The sequence below is a fragment of the Musca autumnalis genome, unplaced genomic scaffold (genome assembly GCF_047663935.1).
Source record: "Musca autumnalis isolate F117 unplaced genomic scaffold, ASM4766393v1 scaffold_3, whole genome shotgun sequence".
NCBI lineage: Eukaryota > Metazoa > Arthropoda > Insecta > Diptera > Muscidae > Musca > Musca autumnalis.
The window spans coordinates 231,680,164-231,703,551 of NW_027411866.1; the positions used below are offsets into that span (position 1 = coordinate 231,680,164).

Below are 23,388 nucleotides of genomic sequence, written 5' to 3' on the forward strand. Positions count from 1 at the left end.
GAAGTGCTTATATCGCCTTACAGGAAGTGCAATGGGAAGGCACCAGCGTGAGGTAAATTTGCAATCAACTGGGATTGACCATGCAAACTTCTGATTTGTAGCTAAACACTCTACACACCGTGCCACGCATACCAATATTAGGGTTGTTCAAACAACAACTTTTCATGTTTTGCTAACAAAAAACTTGCTTGCCGATAATCAGCACGTCATTGCGTTGCCGTAATGGAAGAATCGTCGTCTCCTTATGCCGCTGGACCACTGAGGACATGAGAAGGCACCCTGTTGTACAGAGTGGCCTTAGATCTAGTGGTGGATATTTGCATATTTCTAGAGCGGAAAAAAATGTTAAGATCGTTTGAATAAGATTTGAGCCTTTCACAAATGACATTAGTGAAGGTATCCGACACCAAGATCGTACAATCTACCGATATCAATGACGTCTGGAGGGGCGGAAAATACAAAAGGTAGATTTTCAACTGTTTCGGAGATAATGCCCACCTTTGGAAACTCCCTGTTTCGCTACACAAAACTTCGACGTCTTGTTCCTGAATTCTTTGGACGACTGGCATCCACATACATAATTGATTATCCAACTGTTAAAAATTGTGTGAAGTGTTTGACAATATTAAAGGCTTTTGATAAGTTGGGCGCCACATATTCTGTCCCATCGCAAGGCTTGTTCTACTTTAATCCTCGACCCATGATGATGATCGACAGCTGGATAGCTATTTCTGATACTGGGGAATAGTACGGGCGACAAAAGCGAACTCAGTCTGTATGATTCTCCTTTGCTGGCATTCATGCCTGGCTTCAGTAGCCGTAAAACCTGGTCCATTTTCTAGACTTCGGGAACGATGTGGGTGTCTAGCAACAGGTTGAGAACTTTGGTGAGATACTCGAATGCCGACTTATTCTGCTGTTTCAACATTACCATGATTGTACATCAGGGCCCAAGGCTTTGGTTGATTTAGCGTCCCTGAGGGCATTGCAGATTGTAAATTGTGGTGGTTCCTTCTGTCCTCTTCGCCCTGTCACTACAGGGGTGCTCGACGAAATGTCTACTAAAATAACTTGCGCACCTCTTCGGATCAGTCAGCGAAACTTCGCCAAACGTGACTGAGGTTCTATCTTCCTTCTTTACAGGGTTCTAGAGTGACTTAATCTTTGCATACAATTCCAATGTTGCAACTCTTCAGATGATTTAGCCACTTGTTTCGCTTGTGCTAACCGATAGACCCGTTAACTTCCAGTACCAGCACCCTGACACTGGCGCAACTGGCGTTGGCACGCACACTTGGCCGTCGCCTCTACTGGGTAAATAGGTCTCATTTCGAATATTTGACAGACAGCTTGTATGACGAGCGGCTGCATTAGTGATGATATCGCAGAACGTCCTTTCTGCAACCCCAAAAGTACGACATTCTGAGTTAATGAAGTCAAACGACCTGTTGAGGGAGATGGGTCCGACCCAAGAGAAACGACAGGTTGTCAGGTGACGCCATTTGTTGGAACATGTGAAAATATGGTTATGTGTGGAGATTATTGCATTCCCGCTTATACTGGCAGGGCCGCACTCATTGACCGTAAAAATCTGGTTAGCCAACGCATACCCCTGCAGTCAATACCTAGGACGCCACAACTCATGAAATTCCCTAAGACGCAGTCGGTTATGACCGTCGAAAAGCGGCTTAATGTTGGGCTTTTAACATGGGGTACAGCTATTTATCGGGGTGATGAATATGTTATGCAACTCTACCTCGGCAGTTGCACAAATGACTGGAACCCCCTATGCTTCACCTTTTTAGCCTTTTTTATATTTTTCATAAGACAGAGCATCAATGTGAACTCCCCGTGAGTTCTGTCTCTCTGCCGTTCTAACTTAAAGGAGGAAGTGAGAAAACTCACGGGGAGTCGATATTCATGATCGGGCTAATATAAACTCCCAGTTTAAAAAGAATAGAACACATTTTTTATTATTTGTGCAGGATTTATTTTTATTAAAAACTTGTCATTCGCAATTCCATCACATCACCAATTCCTCCTTAAGCCGATTTGAAATAAGAATTCTGGACACTAGCAATCCATGGAATGTAGGCAGAGACACGAGTATAAATCGAAGGCATTTGGGCCAAACCACAAGGAATATAGCCCCAGGAAACAATACCAATTAACTCAGCATCACCTTTGGTACCGAATTCCTTGACCAATGGACCGCCAGAATCACCATTACAGGCAGAAATACTTTGTTGCAAAGAATCCGAGCAGACATTGGTTTCATGCAATGGAGCATCAGCGGGCAAAGTGGCCTTGCACTTGTTGAATTCAACAATTTCAGTGGTAACAGTTTGCAAGGTACTGGCAGCAGTCAAGACATACGACTTAGGTTGGCCCCAACCATACAAGTGTGTCTCACCATCATGGATCTCCTCGTAGGCAGGCAAGGCAACAGGTTTCACCCATTCGTTAAGTTCAAAAGGTTGCGAGACATGCAACATGGCAATATCGTAGGGACCAACACCACCATCGTACTGTTCATGAACCAAACCATAGTCGACAACACGAGATTGGGTCTTCTCATCGAAATTGGTACGTTTATGGAGACCAGCAGCAATACCCATACCCACGGGATTGCTAATGCAGTGAGCAGCGGTGACGACCCAGTTCTTGTTAATAATGCTACCACCACAAATGTGCGAATGCTTGGAGGTGCGGCTCAACGATACAATATAGGGTGCAAAGAGTGTTGGTGGATTTGTGGCATTATTAGACGTCTTATCACATTGAAACATACATAATCAGTTAGTGGTGATATTCGAACATGATTTATAGCAGAACTTGGATTTGTTTACTTTTCTAGAAATCTGATGCGTAACTATAATGGCAATGCATCGATTTTGATTTATCAAAAAAGAAAGCAAATACATCAGACAAATATGTTAAAATTATTTTTAAATAATTGTAGGTTTTTGTAAAAATATTTTTAAATAATTGAGGATTTTTAAAAAAAATATTTTTAAATAATCGTGGATTTTTTAAAAAATATTTTTAAATAATAGAGGATTTTTTAAAAACATTTTTTTAAATAATCGTGGATTTTTTAAAAACCTTTTTTTGAAATAATCGTGGATTTTTTAAAAACCTTTTTTAAATTATCGTTGATTTAAAAAAAAATTAAATAATCGTGGATTTTAATTTTTTTTAAATAATCATGGATTTTATTTGTTTTAAATAATCGTGGATTTTTTAAAAACTTTTTTAAATTATCGTGGATTTTTTAAAAACATTTTTTTAAATTATCGTGGATTTTTTAAAAACATTTTTTTAAATTATCGTGGATTTTTTAAAAACATTTTTTTTAAATAGTCGTGGGTTTTTTAAATAATCGTGGATATTTTAAAAAATATTTTTTTAATAGTCGTGGGTTTTTAAATAATCGTGGATTTTTTAAAAACTTTTTTAAATTATCGTGGATTTAAAAAAAAAATTAAATTATCGTGGAATTTAAAAAAAAATATTTCTAATAATCGTGGATTTTTAAAAGAAAAATTAATAATCGTGGATTTAAAAAAAAAAAAAATTAAATAATCGTGGATTTTTTAAAAAAAATTAAATAATCGTGGATTTTTAAAAAAAAAATAAATAATCGTGGACTTTAAGAAAAATTAAATAATCGTGGATTTTTTAAAAACTTTTTTTAAATTATCGTGGATTTTTTAAAAACTTTTTTAAATTATCGTGGATTTTTTAAAAACTTTTTTAAATTATCGTGGATTTTTTAAAAACATTTTTTAGATTATTGTGGTTTTTTTTAAATATTGTTTCTAATAATCGTGGATTTTTAACAAATATTTTTTAAATAATCGTGGCTTTTTTATTTAAATAATTTATTAAAAATATTTTTTTAAATAATCGTGGCTTTTTTATTTAAATAATTTATTAAAAATATTTTTTTAAATAATCGTGGCTTTTTTATTTAAATAATTTATTAAAAATATTTTTTTAAATAATCGTGGCTTTTTTATTTAAATAATTTATTAAAAATATTTTTTTAAATAATCGCGGATTTTTTAAAAACTTTCTTAAATTATCGTGGATTTTTTAAAAACATTTTTTAGATTATTGTGGATTTTTTAAAATATTGTTTCTAATAATCGTGGATTTTTAAAAAATATGTTTTAAATAATCGTGGCTTTTTTTTTAAATAATTTATTAAAAATATTTGTTTAAATAATCGTGGCTTTTTTAAATAATTTATTAAAAATATTTTTTTAAATAATCAAGCTCTACGATTATTTAAAAAAAATATTTTATATTTTTAAAAATATTTTTTTTAAATAGTAGTGAATTAAATTTTTTTTAAATAATCGTGGATTTCTTAAGAATATTTTTTTTAATAATCGCAGATTTTTTTTAATATTTTTTTAAGAATAATTAATAATCGTAGATTTTTTAAAAATATTTTTTTTAACTATCCTAGATTTTTTATATAATTTTCTAAATAATCGAAGGTTTTTTAAAATAATTTTCTAAAGAATCTAAAGAATCAGTTTTCTTAAATAATAGTAGACTTTTTAAATTTAATTTTCTAAAATAATCGTAGATTTGTTAAAAATAATTTTCTAAAATAATCGTAGGTTTTTTAAACATAATGTTCTTAAATAATCACAGATATTTTAAAAACAATTTTCTAATTTTTTTTCTAATTTTCTAGATTTGTTAAAAATAATTTTCTAAAATAATCGTAGTTTTGTTAAAAATAATTTTCTAAAATTAACGTAGATTTTTTAAAAATAATTATCTAATTTGCATTTTTAATTTTTTAGATTTTTTTAAAAATAATTTTTTAAAACAATCGTAGATTTTTGGATTCTTTCTTAAACCATGTTTATATTATAGCCTTTTGCAGGGTTAACCTTCTTTATGAGGATTTGTTTGACGTATATGTAATGGAATTGACATTTAAAACCCAGTGGGTTTGTTAAATCCGGTTATATATAAACGTACTATTACATCCTTGTTTGAATCACAAATGTAAATATCCGTATCAATATGTGTAAATGCACATTTTACCACCTTCTCCCTGACTAGTCAGGGTATGTTCATTTATTTGTTTGATGTACTTGCCTTCTTTTTTGGTAAATCAAAATCGATGCATTACCATTATAATTACGCATCACATTTCTAGAAAAGTAAACAAATCCAAGTTCTGCTATAAATCATGTTTGAATATCACCAGCAACTGATTATGTTCCAATGTGATAAGAAGTCTAATAATGCCACAAATCCACCAACACTCTTTGCTATATAAGGCCCCGAAAATGCCTTCTCCGGTATCAGTCAGTCAATTCATAGAAAGCGTCAACAAAGAAGAAATATGAAAACTTTTGTGATCCTTTGTGTTTTGTTTGTGGCCACGGCCAATGCTGGTCACTTGTCATCAGCGGCCCAACGTTTGATACCCAGCTTTGCCACCGGTTACATCATTAAAGGCGAAGATGCTGAACCCCACTCGGCACCCTATATTGTATCGTTGAGCCGCACCTCCAAGCATTCGCACATTTGTGGTGGTAGCATTATAAACAAGAACTGGGTCGTCACCGCTGCTCACTGCATTAGCAAACCCGTGGGTATGGGTATTGCTGCTGGTCTCCATAAACGTACCAATTTCGATGAGAAGACCCAATCCCGTGTTGTGGACTATGGTGTGGTCCATGAAAAGTACGATGGTGGTGTTGGTCCCTACGATATTGCCATGTTACATGTTTCGGAACCTTTTGAATTCAATGAATGGGTGAAGCCTGTTGCCTTGCCAGCCTATGAGGAGATTCATGATGGTGAAACCCATTTGTATGGTTGGGGTCAACCTAAATCGTATGTCTTAACAGCCGCCAGCACATTGCAAACTGTTACCACCCAAATTGTTGAGTACAACAAGTGCAAGGCCACTTTGCCCGCTGATGCACCATTGCATGAAACCAATGTCTGCTCGGATTCTTTGCAACAAAGTATTTCTGCCTGTAACGGTGATTCTGGCGGTCCATTGGTCAAGGAATTCGGTACCAAGGGTGATGCTGAGTTAATTGGTATTGTTTCCTGGGGCTACATTCCTTGTGGTTTGGCCCAAATGCCTTCGATTTATACTCGTGTCTCTGCCTACATTCCATGGATTGCTAGTGTCCAGAATTCTTATTTCAAATCGGCTTAAGGAGGAATTGGTGATGTGATGGAATTGCGAATGACAAGTTTTTAATAAAAAATAAATTCTGCAAAAATAATAAAAAAATGTGTTTTATTTTGGGTCAGAACTGGGTGTTCAGAACTCACATTAATGATCGGACTGTATGAAAAATATAAATAACAAGTAAAAAAAGTATCAGTCGGCTTTGCCGACAGAGATATACCCTCAGCCTGTGTATATTGAAACAATTTTTTCCCAAAATACGTATGTATTTAGGGTGTTTTAAAAATGTTGGGCGTTTGAACAGACAAAAATGTTGATTAGGATTAAAGATCAAAAGTTTTGGGGAGGAGATACTAAAAGGAATGGATCGACATTGACCGTTATGGAAGTGGATCTCCAGCCGCAACATATGGTACCACAGGGGGTTTTTACACTCTTCGGGCTGTTTGCTCAAGAAGTATGGACTTGCCCGTAAAAAAATGTTGCCATCGTAAATGAGGCAGCGAATGCAAGTTGCTTCAACAAAAATCCAAGTGATTCGATATCAGGTCTTAAAGTGAACTTATCCGAAATTTTGTGTGGGAGGTACCGGATAGAGTGGACAAATATAGTCCATATTTGAACCTGATCTATATCTGGTAGATATATTAGGATGTGTAAAGTATAGACCAATTCGACCACTCCCTTCAAGAATTACCGTACGAACAATTTTTCCGAACATTTTTGAACTTTTTGTGGGGGAGGTACCTGAAGGAGTGGTCCGATATGGCTTATCTTCAAACTTAAACTATGTTTGGACAAAATATTACTAAGACCATATTTTGGACCGAATCGGCTGATCCGTTCGAGAGTTATCGTGCGCTCCAACCACCTTACACGGTGTCATAGGGGTTTTTTGCAACTTTCATGCTATTTGCTCAGGAAGTATGGACTTGCCCCTGATGAAACTTGTACCGTCGTATGGAGGGCAGTAAATACAAGTTGCTAAAACAAAAATCAAAGCGATTCGAGAGATGGCCCTAAGAGCTATAGTGAGCTCCAGCCAGCAGGATAGACGGACGGACATGGCTAGATCGACTCCAAATTGTCTGAAACACATTTCGTCCAAACATACTTGGGGTCTGAAACCATTTCGATGAGGCACATTTTCATCGTATCAAAGTGTATATACCCTCCTTAGCCTAAAGGCTGAGGGTATAAAAAGACCCAAAGGGTCTTTCAGAGAAGTATGGGTGTAGCAGTCAGTTGCGGAACTGCCGAGGTAGAGTTGAATAACATATTAATTACGTCGATAAATAGCTGTACTTCAGGTTAAAAACCCAATATTAACCCACTTTTCGATTGTCATAACCGACTTGCCTTAGGGAATTTCATGATTTGTGGCATTCAGTCCTAGATATTGTCTGCAGGGGTATAGCGTTGGATAACCAGATTTGTACGGTCAATGAGGTAAATAATCTCCAGACATAACCAACCTGACAACCTGCCGTTTCTCTTAGGCCGGACTCATCTCCATCAACAGGTCGTCTGACTTCATTACCTCAGAATGCCATACTTTTATCAATCATTTAAGAAAGTTCACAAATCACCACATCAGAGACCTGCCCAACCCTTTAATGTTCGGATTGCAGAAAGGACGTTCTGGGACGTTCAGCCGCTCGTTATACGAGCTGTCTGTCAAATATTCGAAGTTAGATCAGAGCATAGTAGTGCCAACACCAGTTGCACCATTGTCAGCGTGCTGGCACTGGAAGTTAACAGGTCTGTCAGAGAGCACAAGTGAAACAAGTGGATAAATCATCTGAAGAGTTGCAACATTGGAGCCGGAATAAGTGAATCAGGGCAACGGTAAAGTAACTCTAGAACAGCAAAGAAGGAAGATAGGACCTCAGTCACGTTTGGCGACGTTACGCTGTCTGATCCGAACATTTTGTCGAGCACCCCTGTAGTGACAGGGCAAAGAGGACAGAAGAAAACACCACAATTTACAATGCCATCAGGGACGCTAAATCAGCCAAAGCCTTGGGCCCTGATGTACAATCCTGGTAATCTTGAAACAGCAGAATAAGTCGGCATTCGAGTATCTCACCAAAGTTCTCAGCCTGTTGCTAGCCATCCACATCGTTCCCGAAGTCTAGAAAATGGACCGGATTTTCCAGCTACTAAAGCCAGGCAAGAATGCCAGCAAAGGAGAATAATACAGACCGAGTTCGCTTTTGTCGCCCATACTATTCCCCAGTATCAGAAATAGCTATCCAGTTGTCGATCATCAGCATGGGTTTCGTAAGCAGCAGAGCACTACAATATCGCTGCCATCTGCACACATATCAGTCGAGGATTAAAGTTGAACAAGCCTTGCGTTGCGACAGAATATGTGGCGCCCAACTTATCAAAAGCCTTTTATACTGTCAAACACTTCACACAATTTTTAAATGTTGGGTAATCAATTATTTATGCGGATGCCAGTCGTTCAAGGAATTCAGGAACAAGAAGTTGAAGTTTTGTGTAGCGAAACAGGAAGTTTCCAAAGGTGGGCATTATCACCGAAACATTTGAAAATCTACCTTTTGCATTTTGCGCCCCCTCTAGACGACATTGATATCGGTAGATATCGATCTTGGCGTCGGATACCTTCCCCAATGACATTTGTGAAAGCTCAACTCATATTTAAACGATCTTAACACTTTTTCCCGCTCGAGGAATCTGCAAATATCCGCCACTAAATCTGTGGCCATTCTTTTCACCTTATGTACAGCGAAAATGAGCATAGGACTGAATGTTCTGGTCGATGGTAACCGAATTCCAACCACTGACTACTCCCAAATTATAAGAGATTACATTCGTCGGTATGTTCACGTCGTCCGTTCAATCCACAGCTCTCTGCGACAACCTGAGATATAGTAATTTTTACATTTTAAATTGTTTTTGTTGTAGCAATTCACCGATGCATCTACCTTGTTTCTTGTGCCAGCTTGTAACTTTTTGGGCCTGTCGAAAGAAAATGAATGCGAACGAAAAACACCCAACACCTTGCTTCGAAACAACTACAAAATTTGACAGTCAGTTTCTGTATGTCGAACGAAGAATGTGTGCGAACGAAACACGTCCAAACTCTTGTGTGTTTTTCATTTTTTTTTTGTTTTTGTTTTGAAGCAAAAGCAAAGGTAAAATTATTTCGAAAACTAAAGTTTAGGCGTGTTTCATTCGCACACATTCTTCTTTCGACATACAGAAACAGGCTGTGAAAATCATACACGAGATAAGTAATTTTTCTTTCGTTCGACATAGTGAAACAGGCTGTTTGTATTTTCTAACAACATGCTGCAAAAAACAGAGTTGTACACGAGGATTTATGCCGCATTTAAAACAAATCCATTCAATACGAGGATTTATTTTTATATGGGAAATCTGGTAAATTATCGCCGGATTTAGCAAACAAATCCTGATAATGCGCTAAATCCGGCTAATGAGGTCATATCTAAATGGTCTATAACCCGGCAAAAGGTTCAATGTAAACCAGCTATTATAACATTTAAATAAAACACATATCGCTTCGTATTAAATTTTCTCAATTTTTATTAAATGATGGTGCAAGAAATGTTCAATCCCATCCCCTCCTTAAGCCATGTAGAAGGAAGTCTGGACTTTCTGGATCCAAGGAATGTAGGCAGAGACACGAGTATAAATGGAAGGCATTTGAGCCAAACCACAAGGAATGTAGCCCCAGGAAACAATACCAATCAATTCAGCATCACCCTTGGTACCGAATTCCTTGACCAATGGACCGCCAGAATCACCATTGCAGGCAGAAATGCTTTGTTGCAAAGAGTCGGAACAGACATTGGTTTCATGCAATGGAGCATCAGCGGGCAAAGTGGCCTTGCACTTGTTGAATTCAACAATTTCAGTGGTAACAGTTTGCAAAGTACTGGCAGCAGTCAAGACATACGACTTAGGTTGACCCCAACCATACAAGTGTGTCTCACCATCATGGATCTCCTCGTAGGCAGGCAATGCAACAGGTTTCACCCATTCGTTAAGATCAAAAGGTTGCGAGACATGCAACATGGCAATATCGTAGGGACCAACACCACCATCGTACTGTTCATGAACCAAACCATAGTCGACAACACGAGATTGGGTCTTTTCATCGAAGGTGGTACGCTTGTGGAGACCAGCAACAATACCCATACCAACAGGATTGGTAATGCAATGGGCAGCGGTAAGGACCCAATTCTTGTTAATCAAACTGCCACCACAAATGTGTGAGTGCTTGGAGGTGCGGCTCAACGACACAATGTAGGGGGCAGAATGAGGTTCGGCGTCCTCGCCTTTAATGATGTGGCCGGTGGCAAAGCTTGGAATAAGGCGCTGGGCAGCAGATGATAGTGAGCCAGCACTGGCACAGGCCACAAACAAAGCAAGGAGCACAAAAACTTTCATGTTGTCACTTTCGAAATAAAATTGACTGATATTTATTTTCGGAAATTCCGATGCCTTTTATACTTAACTAACCCGAATCTTTTTATCGGAAGATTAGTAATCAAAATTATTAACTCCAATGTTTATTTATTTTTGTTTAATAAGATTTATAACCATCTCTTTGTTTGGCCAGACATCCATTGACGCTTTTGTAGAATTTTGATATGATTTAGAATGAAATGCAACAAAAGTGTCCTTATCAATTCGATTAAGGCTATGCAAGACAAGCATGTTTTGGTTTTGAACAGGTGAAATAATATTAGAATTATTATTATTGAATTGTAAATTAACTTTAAATAAAATACGAAATGTAGTGAGGCCGGTGATTTTTAATGATTCTAACAACATCGGGATGGGAACAAAATAAAATTCTGTTAGGCCTAGACAAACTGCATTTTGAAAAAATAGTTTAAGAAAAACAAGGAAAAGTGAATAATCAGTCATTTTAGATAGACACAGAAACATTGAACCCGTAGCAAATTACAGAGGACCATGTCGGCCACATGGTCCATCTTCGGACAAAAAGAAATGGATTGATCCGTTTGAGAGTAGTCGTGCGCACCAGCTAGCCAACACACAAACAGACAGGACTAAATCGACTCAAAATTGTTTAAATTGTACGAAGGACTGTGGGTAACTCAAAAAAGAAGTTAGAAAATCGCACTACTGCTGTAGATAAATGCAGGTTTTGGAAATAAATGTACATATATTAACACAATATTGTGTATCGCATAAAAATGAATTATTTTAATCAGGTCTAACCAAATAGAATTAAGGATTCCGCACAAATAGTTACATACATGTGCTATAAATTAGTGTCGCCACTTATAACAAACAAGACAGTGCGGCACCAATATTTAATTTTAAAGTTTTATCGCAATAACTAAATCGGTCAAGTATAGGTTTGATTTTCAGATTAAAATACTACTTGATTAGATTTATGGCTTCATACACGCAGAGAAAAAATATTTTTCGCTTTTGTTGGAACAAAAATATATGTTTTGGTTCCAAAAATGTATTTGTTTTGTTCAAACATTGAAATCCAAATCCAAAAATACCATCTTTTGTTCCAAACATAGAAAACAAAAACAACTTTCGAATTTCCGCAATATTGTTAAAATCGTTAACAATACTGATTGTAGGAACTATCATAATCTAATTTTGTTTACAAAAAGTATTGTCAATACAGAAAACCAGCCCAGAAATTTTTGATTTGAGTGCATATACTTCTCATATACACTTTTCGCATAACTTGGATATAAATGTCGCGTATAACATTGCAATCATTGACGAACACAATACATGGTTTGCTGCATTGGCTGACAACAAAGACAAACAAAAAGCCACAAGAACCCACCACAACATTAGGAATAATTAAACACCATAACAAACATGAAAAGGAAAGAAGAATGAAACAAAACGGAAACAAATAAAAACAAGAGTCTCACAAGTACATACACACAAAAACAAAGGTAAAGGGCAGCATGTCATGCAAACACACCACAACTCACCAAAATTGTTTTTTCAACACGGCATCGAATAGCGAGAGAAGAGAAACAAATTTTCGAAGAAAAGAGAGAAATATTGTTCAGTTGACACAAACTATTTTTGGATTTACAATACTACATGACGAATCCAACAATATGTTAACAATACATATTTTGCTCTTGGAATATTGTTGGATCAAACATATTTTTTCTCTGCGTGTATACAGTGGCCCATTTTTTGCCCAAAAAAGTATTATGCATAGTATTATACACGCAGAAAAATATATGTTAGAAATATGTTTGGATCCAAACATAACTTGTTTGTGTCCAAACAAATATATTTTGTAACATATCTCAATTTTATTTGTTTGGGTGCCAATATATTTTTTATGTTAGAACATATTTTTATGGGTGGAGAGATGATTTTTGACAAAGAGAGTAACAACAGGGCTCTCGCGGCTGCAGAATGCTGTTTTATAACGAAACACGTGTGTTTTGTGCTTTTTGTTGTTGTTAACCAACGTAGCAAGCGGAGAGGAAAAGAAAAAAATGGTATTAATTATGTTGTTCTTTTTCAGTTTTCTAAATACACTCGTTGAGAAAAGACGGTAAAGTGAGTGAAACAATCAGTGTTTTGTGTGTTCTTAAATAAATGGTGCTTTTTAGTAAATTAAATGCCCAATACATTTTATAATTGGAAATTGTATCATTGAATCAAAAAGGTGAATGGAAATATGATATTAGACAAGGAGAAATCGCATTTAATATTGATAATTATATCAATACATTTTTCATATACATACATATGTACATATTTGAAATATGGATGTACTTATTTATTACATTATATAATCATTTGATTCCAGATTTCCCGCTGATGATTTCTACTTTGAGGAAAATGTGTTTTATTTCACAACTAAGGAGAAGCGTTCAACGATGTTTCCACAGTTTATACCAAGGCCTATAGAAGGTCGGCCATTCAGAATTCTGTTAACAACTTTTGACAACAAACATAATAGATTTTATATTATTGTGATTTGAGTTTCTTTGTATTTTAAATCACAATAATGTTTTGGACAACAAAAAACATAACAATCAGGTGGGCATAGTGTCCAACTGTATAAACTGTGGTTTACACAATAATATAAAACCTATTATGTTTGTTGTCAAAAGTTGTTAACAGAACTCTGCATGGCCGACCTTCTATAGGCCTTGGATGTTTCTATATATTTTTTTTCTTTTTAAAAGTGCGACTTTTTGTAAATTATTTCATTCGGTACAAACAAATACAAACCCAAAAGCCAAAAAAATAAACACATGCACCAGTGAGTGCTTACTGAGAGCAAGTGTGTTTCACATTGAAATTTACGTTTCCTTGTGTTTATTTTTTTGGCTTTTGGGTTTGTATTTGTTTGCATCCAAACATATAATTTGTTTGCACCCAAACACATGGTATAAGTAAAGAGGTAGATCCAGATGAAAACAAACTATAGAACCCTGGTTTTTCCCGAATTCCTAAAACGTCAAAATTACTAAACACAAAAGCAACAAGTGGGTTTTGTTTTCAATACGTTTTTTGAGCATTTTATAAAAAACGCGAAAAATGAACGAATTGTCAAAGTTTCTCCACATAATCGAACATCCCATAAGGGACAAGGGAGACTTCTCTCATATCAATGAGTGCACCCCGATCCATATTAGCTGAATGATATGGGACCTACAGTTTATCGCTGAGTCCGAACGGCGTGTCTAAGGCACCACTTTTGTAGAGAAGTTTTTCATGCCTGAAATACTCAGGAAATGTCGCCAACATTACTGAGGGGTATTTTGCCACCGTTGAAAAGTGTTTTGATGTTGCCTGACCGGGGAATCGAACCCACGACCTTATGTATGCAAGGCGGGTGTGCATACATTGCACCACTGTGGCACCCATTTCTTCCATACAAATGTTCTAAAAACAATTTCAAAAATCATTGAATTCGATTGTTATTAAAATCGTTTGGTATATTTTTCAAGCAGCACACACACATACACAGATTGTGTATATAATTTTGAAGTTTTAGGAATATTCGAAAGAAAAAAATTAAACTGACAGATAGTTTTAGCTAACCTTTCTAATTAAACCGTGCCCAAACATATATTTGTTTGCAGGACCCAAACATATGTTATGTTTGGGACTGTTTGCAAACAAATATATGTTTGCTGCAATATATATTTGGGACATATGTTAGAGAGACGTTTTTTTCCGTGTATGTATTGCTCACTCGACAGATACTGCTGGCACGTCATCATCTATTGCCTCCCAACCACCATATTGTGGAACAGCATCCATTCTCTAGGCACATTCGAAATTACATCCATGATGACATACCAATGTGTTATATCCAGTAGCTCTCATCACAAGTACATTGTTATTTTCTATTGAATCTTAGTATACTGTTTTTTATTCAGTTTTTTTCTTATTACAAATATTGTTTTAATTTTGCTGTTCGAATTTATTCAATAAAATTGGGAATTGGAGACACCCATTTATCAACGACTTATTGCTTGAAATTCATACGTTATAATTTTGGTGTCAGAAGTGGGATTACCATGGTATTGGGTGAGGAGGAAACCCGAGAATTAACTGCAATGTTTGCAGATGCTTTAAGACAAGCGGTATCAGAAGTTACTCAAACTGCATTAACATCGTTTTCTCAACAACAGAATGCAAATGAGCAAGCCAATTCATCTAGAAAACCACCTTCATTCACAATCCCGGAATATAAGACAACGGATACATCGTCTGTACAAGACTATTTTCAGCGTTTTGATCTAGCTCTGAATCTCAGCAAGGTACCAACTGAGGAGTACCATACATATGGGCATGCAATTAAATGATGCATTACGAAATCTTATCCACCCAAAAGAGCCTAAGGACTGTTCATATACAGATATGATTCTGTGCAATGTCTGAATTCCGTTGATATGGTAAAGCATAAATCTATTAAATCTATGGACAAAAAAATTATTCGGGTGATCATTAATGGGTATGAAGTGGATATGGAGGAGCTCCGTGCGGAATAATAAGTAAGCAAACCCTACAAAAGATAAAACGATAGCTCGAATTCAGAAATCGGACAGACAGTTTTCTAGCTATACGGGCCACAGAATCCCATGTATCGGGCGTGTACCAGTTGATGTTAAAGTAGGAGCGACCAATCGAAGGTTAAATATCTACGTTGTCGATGGCAACTTTGATTCCCTTTTCGGAAGAGAATGGATTTCTCACTTTTTAAATGAAATCGACATGGGCGAACTGTTTGCTGTGTCGGATCAGGTGAATTCAATAAAGGTAGCGGCACCATCATTATCTGAGGAACAAACTCGAGTATTACAGCAGCTGTTGCACAAGTATGATGACCTATTTAGTGAATCTGCAGGGAAACTGGAGGGCCCTCCAGCTAAGTTGCACTTAAAGCCCGGATCATCACCTGTCTTCACTAGGGCTAGGGAGATTCCATTGGCTTTGCGTGATGCGTATGCTGCCGAAATCGATGCAAAAATTAGAACAGGATTATATGAGAAAGTGGAGTACTCCGAGTGGGCTTCGTCTACCCATGTGGTGACAAAGAAAAATGGAAAGATAAGAATAACTGGTAATTATAAACCGACACTAAACCCCAGAATGATCATAGACGAACACCCTACACCAAAAGTCGAAATGATATTGAATAAAATGAACAATGCCAAACTATTCTGTCATTTAGACATCACTGATGCATACTCCCATCTTACCATAGATGACAAATTCGCAGAAGCATTAACTTTAAACACCCCAACACACGGTCTAATCCGACCAAAGCGTGCAGTATATGGTGCAGCAAATATACCAGCAATTTGGCAACGTAGAATGGAAACTGTTTTACAAGGGGTTCCTAATGTTTGTAGTTTTTTTGATAAAATTTGGTCCATGCTGCAAATTTCGATGAAATGATTTCTAACCTTCAAGCTACTTTGGATAGACTTCGAGATTTTGGTCTCCGTCTAAATAGGTCAAAATGTGTATTTGCGGCTTCTGCTGTTGAATTTTTGGATCAAAATAGATGGAAGTGGTATCCATAAATCGGATAGGCATATTGAAGCGGTGCGCGATGCTCGAAAACCGCAAACAAAGGAGGAACTGCAGCTATTTTTCAAAGCATCCTATTACAACTCGTTCATACCAAATCTCTCTACCAGAAGTAGGCCTTTGCGAAACATCCTAACCCAAGAAAAATTTCAATGGAATACTGAGGCAGATAAAGCCTATGAAGATATAAAGAATTTATTAATTTCTCCAGGAGTTTTAATGCCATATGATCCCAAACTGCCGTTGTTATTGGCAACCGATGCCAGTCAGGTGGGACTGGGAGCAGTATTGTCACACCGTTTACACAATGGAGAAGAACGGCCAATAGCATACGCAAGTCGTACACTAACAGTGGCGGAACAGAAATATCCATAGAGCCTCCCTCTAGCTGTACAGAAGTTCTTTTTATATCTTTATGCACGGCATTGAACTTTGTTACGGACCACAAGCCTTTGTCCCAAATATTGCACCCTAATAAATCATTGCCGATACTATGTATTAGCCGAATGGCCAACTACGCTGATTATCATGGGAACTTCGATTTCGACGTTGTGTTTAAGCCAACAAAATCTAATACAAATGCCGATTTTTGTTCTAGAATGATAAGAGCCGATTGCAACAATCAATTGTATAGTACGAGAGTAGATCAAAATGATGGATTCGAAGTCGGTGAAGTCGCATCAGATTGCAAATGAAACAAGAAAGGATGCTAAATTAGGTGAAATCGTAAAACTTCTGGAGTCCGGCACGTGTTTGAGAAAACTGGGCTATAAATCGCCGGAGGTGAACTACAAACTAACGGGTGGTTGCTTGGTGTTCGATCACCGCGTTGTAATTCCGGCTTCTCTCCAGAAAAGAATTTTAATGGATTTACATTCGGCACATTTAGGCATCGTTAAGATGAAGGGCATGGCCCGCTCTTTTGTATATTGGCCTGGGTTGGACGCCGACATTGAACAAGTGGCTAACAGTTGCAATGATTGTGCGAAATGTGCACATAATCCGCCCAAGTTTAAGGAACACCATTGGGAGTATCCCAAGGGTCCATGGTCCCTTTTTTGGGAACGATGTTTCTAGTGATTACTGATGCGTTTAGTAAGTGGATTGAGGTGAAGCTAACAAGAACCATCACAGCTAATGCTACAATATCAATATTTGATGAGCTGTTTTCGGCATACGGAGTTCCAATTACCATCGTTTAAGACAACGGAACAAACTTCACATCGGCCGAATTCTCGAACTTTCTAAAGAATGTTGGTGTAAAGTATCATAAACTAACGGCACCATATCATCCATAGACAAATGGTCATGCCGAACGCTCGGTACGTACTATTAAGGACGCCCTTAAGTCAATGGGAACGAACAAGGCCGACATACAAACTAATCTTAATGAGTTTCTACGCCAGTATAGAAATGCCCCCCTACGCAACAATAACTACGAAGATCCACACGAATTAAGAAACGGCAACTTGCATATTCTCCCTAGATAGTCTATGCGAAGGGGGCAGAAATGTTATATCCAGTAGCTCTCATCACAAGTACATTATTATTTTCTATTAAATCTTAGTATACTGTTTTTTATTCAGTTTTTTTCTTATTACAAATATTGTTTTAATTTTGCTGTTCGAATTTATTCAATAAAATTGGGAATTGGAGAAACCCATTTATCAACGACTTATTGCTTGAAATTCATACGCTATACAATGGATATCGAATGAAGAATATTCATACTCGAGCAGTCCAGCAAGTTGTCAACTCGCATGAGGTCAATCGAGAAAAATTGCAGCAAGGATAATTGGCGAATGTAAATCTGGACTTACAAAAGACAGACGCACTAAACATAATAATATCTGTCCCAGAATCTGCAAGAATCTTCAAATTTTTACTAAGATAACAATTTTTGGTTTATGATGTCGGAAAATATTGCAACTTAGTATATCCTTGCAATTTTGGAGCAGAACAATAATTTGCGCTGAATTTCAAATTAAATAAAACACAATTATTTTGTAATTAAATGCTCGTAATTTTTATTAATTCTTCGTCAACGGCTGTCAATATCCCACACTTAAGCCATGTAGAAGGAAGTCTGGACCTTTTGAATCCAAGGAATGTAGGCAGAGACACGGGTATAAATGGAAGGCATTTGAGCCAAACCACAAGGAATGTAGCCCCAGGAAACAATACCAATCAATTCAGCATCACCCTTGGTACCGAATTCCTTGACCAATGGACCACCGGAATCACCGTTACAGGCAGAAATGCTTTGTTGCAAAGAGTCGGAACAGACATTGGTTTCATGCAATGGAGCATCGGCGGGCAAAGTGGCCTTGCACTTGTTGAATTCAACAATTTCAGTGGTAACAGTTTGCAAGGTACTGGCAGCAGTCAAGACATACGATTTAGGTTGACCCCAACCATACAAGTGAGTCTCACCATCATGGATTTCTTCGTAGGCAGGCAGGGCAACAGGTTTCACCCATTCGTTGAGTTCAAAAGGCTGGGAGACATGTAACATGGCAATATCGTAGGGACCAACACCACCGTCATACTGTTCATGAACCAAACCATAATCGACAACACGAGATTGGGTCTTTTCATCGAAGGTGGTACGCTTGTGGAGACCAGCAACAATACCCATACCAACAGGATTGGTAATGCAATGGGCAGCGGTAAGGACCCAATTCTTGTTAATCAAACTGCCACCACAAATGTGTGAGTGCTTGGAGGTGCGGCTCAACGACACAATGTAGGGGGCAGAATGAGGTTCGGCTTCCTCGCCTTTAATGATGTGGCCGGTGGCAAAGCTTGGAATTAGGCGCTGGGCAGCAGATGATAGTGAGCCAGCACTGGCACAGGCCACAAACAGAGCAAGGAGCACAAAAACTTTCATGTTGTCGTTCTAAATAAAAAGATTGACTGTTGTTCGATTTGGTTATGACCCTTTCTTTTATAGGATTTTTCGTCCACTTCAAGTTTTTTTTCCTATTCCTAGCAGTTTTTAATCGGAATTAGATTTTTTTTATATTCCCGTAAGATTTATAATTGTTTTTAATAATTTGCCGAGTGCGGTAGATTAAATTTGACTGCATCGATTTTGTTTATCAGATTAACTATTTTGGCACAAGCAGCCTAAACATAGAACTGTCAATGGGCTAAATTGTGTAAGGCCAAATAATATTGCTAGATGATACACATTTATTTTGATCTAATCTAAGGTTGGACAAAAAATAGCAGAAGTTGTAAATCTCAAAAATATAACGATAATTTTAGCAAACACTAACTGAATTTGAAGATATTTTCTATAAAAGCCATGGCCATAACCAAATCGAACAACAGTCAATCTTTTTATTTAGAACGACAACATGAAAGTTTTTGTGCTCCTTGCTCTGTTTGTGGCCTGTGCCAGTGCTGGCTCACTATCATCTGCTGCCCAGCGCCTAATTCCAAGCTTTGCCACCGGCCACATCATTAAAGGCGAGGAAGCCGAACCTCATTCTGCCCCCTATATTGTGTCGTTGAGCCGCACCTCCAAGCACTCACACATTTGTGGTGGCAGTTTGATTAACAAGAATTGGGTCCTTACCGCTGCCCATTGCATTACCAATCCTGTTGGTATGGGTATTGTTGCTGGTCTCCACAAGCGTACCACCTTCGATGAAAAGACCCAATCTCGTGTTGTCGACTATGGTTTGGTTCATGAACAGTACGATGGTGGTGTTGGTCCCTACGATATTGCCATGTTGCATGTCTCGCAACCTTTTGAACTTAACGAATGGGTGAAACCTGTTGCTTTGCCTGCCTACGAGGAGATCCATGATGGTGAGACACACTTGTATGGTTGGGGTCAACCTAAATCGTATGTCTTGACTGCTGCCAGTACCTTGCAAACTGTTACCACTGAAATTGTTGAATTCAACAAGTGCAAGGCCACTTTGCCCGCCGATGCTCCATTGCATGAAACCAATGTCTGTTCCGACTCTTTGCAACAAAGCATTTCTGCCTGTAACGGTGATTCCGGTGGTCCATTGGTCAAGGAATTCGGTACCAAGGGTGATGCTGAATTGATTGGTATTGTTTCCTGGGGCTACATTCCTTGTGGTTTGGCTCAAATGCCTTCAATTTATACCCGTGTCTCTGCCTACATTCCCTGGATTCAAAAGGTCCAGACTTCCTTCTACATGGCTTAAGTGTGGGATATTGACAGCCGTTGACGAAGAATTAATAAAAATTACGAACATTTAATAATAAAATAATTGTGTTTTATTTATTTGAAAATTAGGGTAAATTATAATTATCGGCAGATGTGCATTGGTCCGACATCTTGGATGTCGGTCTTTTAACGCCGGATGTCCTTCCAAATGCGCATAGGGAATGTATCCTGTTCCACAATATGGTAGTTGTGATGCGATGGATGATTACGTGCCAGCAGTAACTATTGAGTGAGCAACACATTACGTTACGGGACTGACAGCATCCTTGCCTCTTGATGCAGGTGCTTCACACTCGATACGTGGATACATCCGGTAGCGGTTCATAGGACATTGTTTTTTGGGTGGTTGTCGCTTAAAAATGAGGACCAAACAGACTTATGACTAAGCGGCTAACTGCTTTTTTAGTAGTGAGCAAGATCTCCCTGTCCTTGCCCGAAGTGGTTCCCAATAGGGCTTTGAGTATCATATTTCTTTTCTGAACTTAGGGTTTTGCAGCAACTGCATGTGTCGAGAAGGTAAGAAGATTGTCAAAGATCACGCCGAATATTTTCGGGTTTTGGATTGTTGGTGTTTTCCAGTCTCCAACATTCTGATCTTTAGGATTGAACGATTTACTGCTTTATAAGTGACTTACTGCTTTATAGTGAACAAGATATCTGTGCCCTTGCCTTTAAGTGATATCCGACTTTGGAATCTATAACGACTACATGTTTTGGGCAGGTAAGGAAGTTGTCGAATATCACTGTCCTGTTCCCAACCATGATGTCCAATATCCTTCATACCTCCGTTGTACATGACATGAAGATGGCTGCTTTGGATTTTGGCGCTGATAGCTGCAAGTTTGTTTCCTTCAAGTTGCAAGTAGCCTGGCTGGCGAGCTAGCAGTTGATTTTGTTCCTCAGTTCATTGATGCATACTTCGGGTGAAGTGAAATAACAAGGGAGAGATTAAACCTACTTGCGGTGCACCATGTTTAACTTCCCCTGCAGTCATCTGCGTAAGACAACAATTTTACTCCACTTTTACTCTAGAGGGGCAGGAACATTAAATACGTAAAAGTGAAATAGCAAGGGAGAAATTAAATCCGCTGTTTTACTTTCCGACTCTTAAACATTTTACCTCTGAATTTTACATGTGCCTGCCTGCCATTGATTTTGTCCTTCTGGTCATTGATGCATACTCCGGTGATCATAATGGGGCAGTCATCTGTGTAAGTCAAAAGCTTTACCTCGTCTGGAGGGGCAGGAAAATTGGAGACGTAAAAGTGAAATACTAAGGGAGATAATAAATCTCCTTGCGTCACCCTCCTCTTAGACTTCTTACCTCTGAATTTCAGTTATGCCTGTCTGCCATTTCATTACCAAACAGGACTGCATGATCGAGTGTGTAAAATAAATATAACAATACCAGGTCTACTACTATCGTCCTTTCGGTAGGTCTTGTTCGGTTTAAGATATTTGCAATGCTGTTGTGAGGTCTGTGATGGTGCTGTGAACCTTTTTGAATCTAGCCTAGTTTTATGCGAGAGATCATCCGTTCTCTCGCATAAAACTAGGCTGGATTCAAAAAGGTTCACAGCACCATCACAGACCGAATTTCCTTTGATAGCTGCTTTGTCAGGTTTCGGTAGCGGAGATATCCTCGCCATTTTTCAAATCTCCATTGACCGATAGAGTCAGATTTTCTGATCCTTTTGCAGCCGGTCTTTCGACTGTTTAGCTCTTCTTTTGTTTTTGGACGGGGAAAAATCATCGAAAGACTCTGGCTACCTGATTTCGCCAGGTGTGCGAGACTTTAACACGCTAAAATAACCCCTTTACTCAGATCCTCTGTCGCTGCGGTACCGTCGTATAAGCTTTTCGTCGCAGGGGGAAACGTTCTAAAGAACCCTGCTATTTATTATTCGCCTTCGAATCTCATCTTGTCGGCGTAGTTCCAATATGATTGTCTTCACGTACTCAGAGACATACTCCCAATTGTCGAGAGACAGCATCATTATTTCAATTATATTTGCAACACGTACTTCACTGTTAACATGCCGCTCTAAGTTTGCCCTCTCTACAATATATCGCGGACACAAAAAAAAAAACATGATAAGGGTCTTCTACTTGCTCCACACAGGAAGGACAAAGTAGGGGAGCGGTCCAGGCCAAAACGATATAAATAGGACCTGAAGCATCCTTGTCCGGAAAGAAATTGGGTCAGATAACCATGCCGCCTGTTGAACTAACTGTCCACATTCCGTATCAGTGAATACGTCCATCTACTTTTTGTAGGTGCTGATCACCTGTTTTGCCACTCGAGAATGTTCCGTCTTCTTGTGATGTCTGGATCTATATCGGTTTCCCGCGACCTCCGGGAATTGAATATGAATTCAGATTCTCTCGCTGGGATACCAATAGGTATCATAGCGGCGATAACATAGGCTGCATCGTCAGACCCAGTCCTATATGCACAGCATACACGTAGTACTGCAAGTCCAAATACCGAGCCAATCTTTTCATAGTACGTGGCGTACATCATGGATTGTGCCCATATTGTGCTGCGTAGAGAATTATATTCTTGACAACTCCTGTGAGAATTTTTCTACTTAAGTATATTAGTCCCCTTGTGTTTGGCATAATACGGCTCAGCGCTTTAGAAGTGTTTCCGGCTTTTGCCTTTATGTAGTCTAAATGGTCTTTAAAAGACAGGCGATTGTTTATGATAACGCCGAGGTATTTCAAGCTTTCCGTTGCTGTTATTGTGCATTCTCCAATTTGAATATTTATTCTTTCTACCACTCTACGACTTGTAATTAAGACTGCTTTCGTTTTTTGATCGGTTAATGCCAGGCCTTTTGGAGAACAGTCATGATCTAACCAACTGTATGCTGGCCTCTGTTACTGTTCATGCTTCTTCGGTTGTTTTTGCAAC

At 38.0% G+C, this 23,388-nt stretch overlaps 5 protein-coding genes across 5 annotated transcripts; 2 read left to right on the forward strand and 3 right to left on the reverse strand.

Annotated features, from left to right (window-relative positions):
- Positions 1–2,042: 2,042 nt before the first annotated feature.
- Positions 2,043–2,789, reverse strand: LOC141398457 (lectizyme-like). The gene has a single exon (XM_073975740.1). The coding sequence runs from the start codon at positions 2,787–2,789 to the stop codon at positions 2,043–2,045; it is 747 nt and encodes a 248-aa protein (XP_073831841.1).
- A 2,585-nt stretch (positions 2,790–5,374) lies between these two features.
- LOC141398458 (lectizyme-like) lies at positions 5,375–6,205 on the forward strand. The gene has a single exon (XM_073975741.1). The coding sequence runs from the start codon at positions 5,375–5,377 to the stop codon at positions 6,203–6,205; it is 831 nt and encodes a 276-aa protein (XP_073831842.1).
- Positions 6,206–9,799: 3,594 nt separating this feature from the next.
- Positions 9,800–10,624, reverse strand: LOC141398459 (lectizyme-like). The gene has a single exon (XM_073975742.1). It carries the CDS (start codon positions 10,622–10,624, stop codon positions 9,800–9,802), a length of 825 nt encoding a protein of 274 aa, XP_073831843.1.
- Positions 10,625–18,287: 7,663 nt separating this feature from the next.
- Positions 18,288–19,163, reverse strand: LOC141397231 (lectizyme-like). The gene has a single exon (XM_073973328.1). The coding sequence runs from the start codon at positions 19,149–19,151 to the stop codon at positions 18,327–18,329; it is 825 nt and encodes a 274-aa protein (XP_073829429.1). The 5' UTR covers positions 19,152–19,163; the 3' UTR covers positions 18,288–18,326.
- A 451-nt stretch (positions 19,164–19,614) lies between these two features.
- On the forward strand, positions 19,615–20,488 carry LOC141397232 (lectizyme-like). Its single transcript, XM_073973330.1, has one exon. The coding sequence runs from the start codon at positions 19,624–19,626 to the stop codon at positions 20,446–20,448; it is 825 nt and encodes a 274-aa protein (XP_073829431.1). The 5' UTR covers positions 19,615–19,623; the 3' UTR covers positions 20,449–20,488.
- Positions 20,489–23,388: the final 2,900 nt, after the last annotated feature.

Bases quoted from the DNA above. Each gene is read 5' to 3' on its own strand.
- LOC141398457 (XM_073975740.1), bottom strand. From the start codon at position 2,789: ATGTTTCAATGTGATAAGACGTCTAATAATGCCACAAATCCACCAACA.
- LOC141398458 (XM_073975741.1), top strand. From the start codon at position 5,375: ATGAAAACTTTTGTGATCCTTTGTGTTTTGTTTGTGGCCACGGCCAAT.
- LOC141398459 (XM_073975742.1), bottom strand. From the start codon at position 10,624: ATGAAAGTTTTTGTGCTCCTTGCTTTGTTTGTGGCCTGTGCCAGTGCT.
- LOC141397231 (XM_073973328.1), bottom strand. From the start codon at position 19,151: ATGAAAGTTTTTGTGCTCCTTGCTCTGTTTGTGGCCTGTGCCAGTGCT.
- LOC141397232 (XM_073973330.1), top strand. From the start codon at position 19,624: ATGAAAGTTTTTGTGCTCCTTGCTCTGTTTGTGGCCTGTGCCAGTGCT.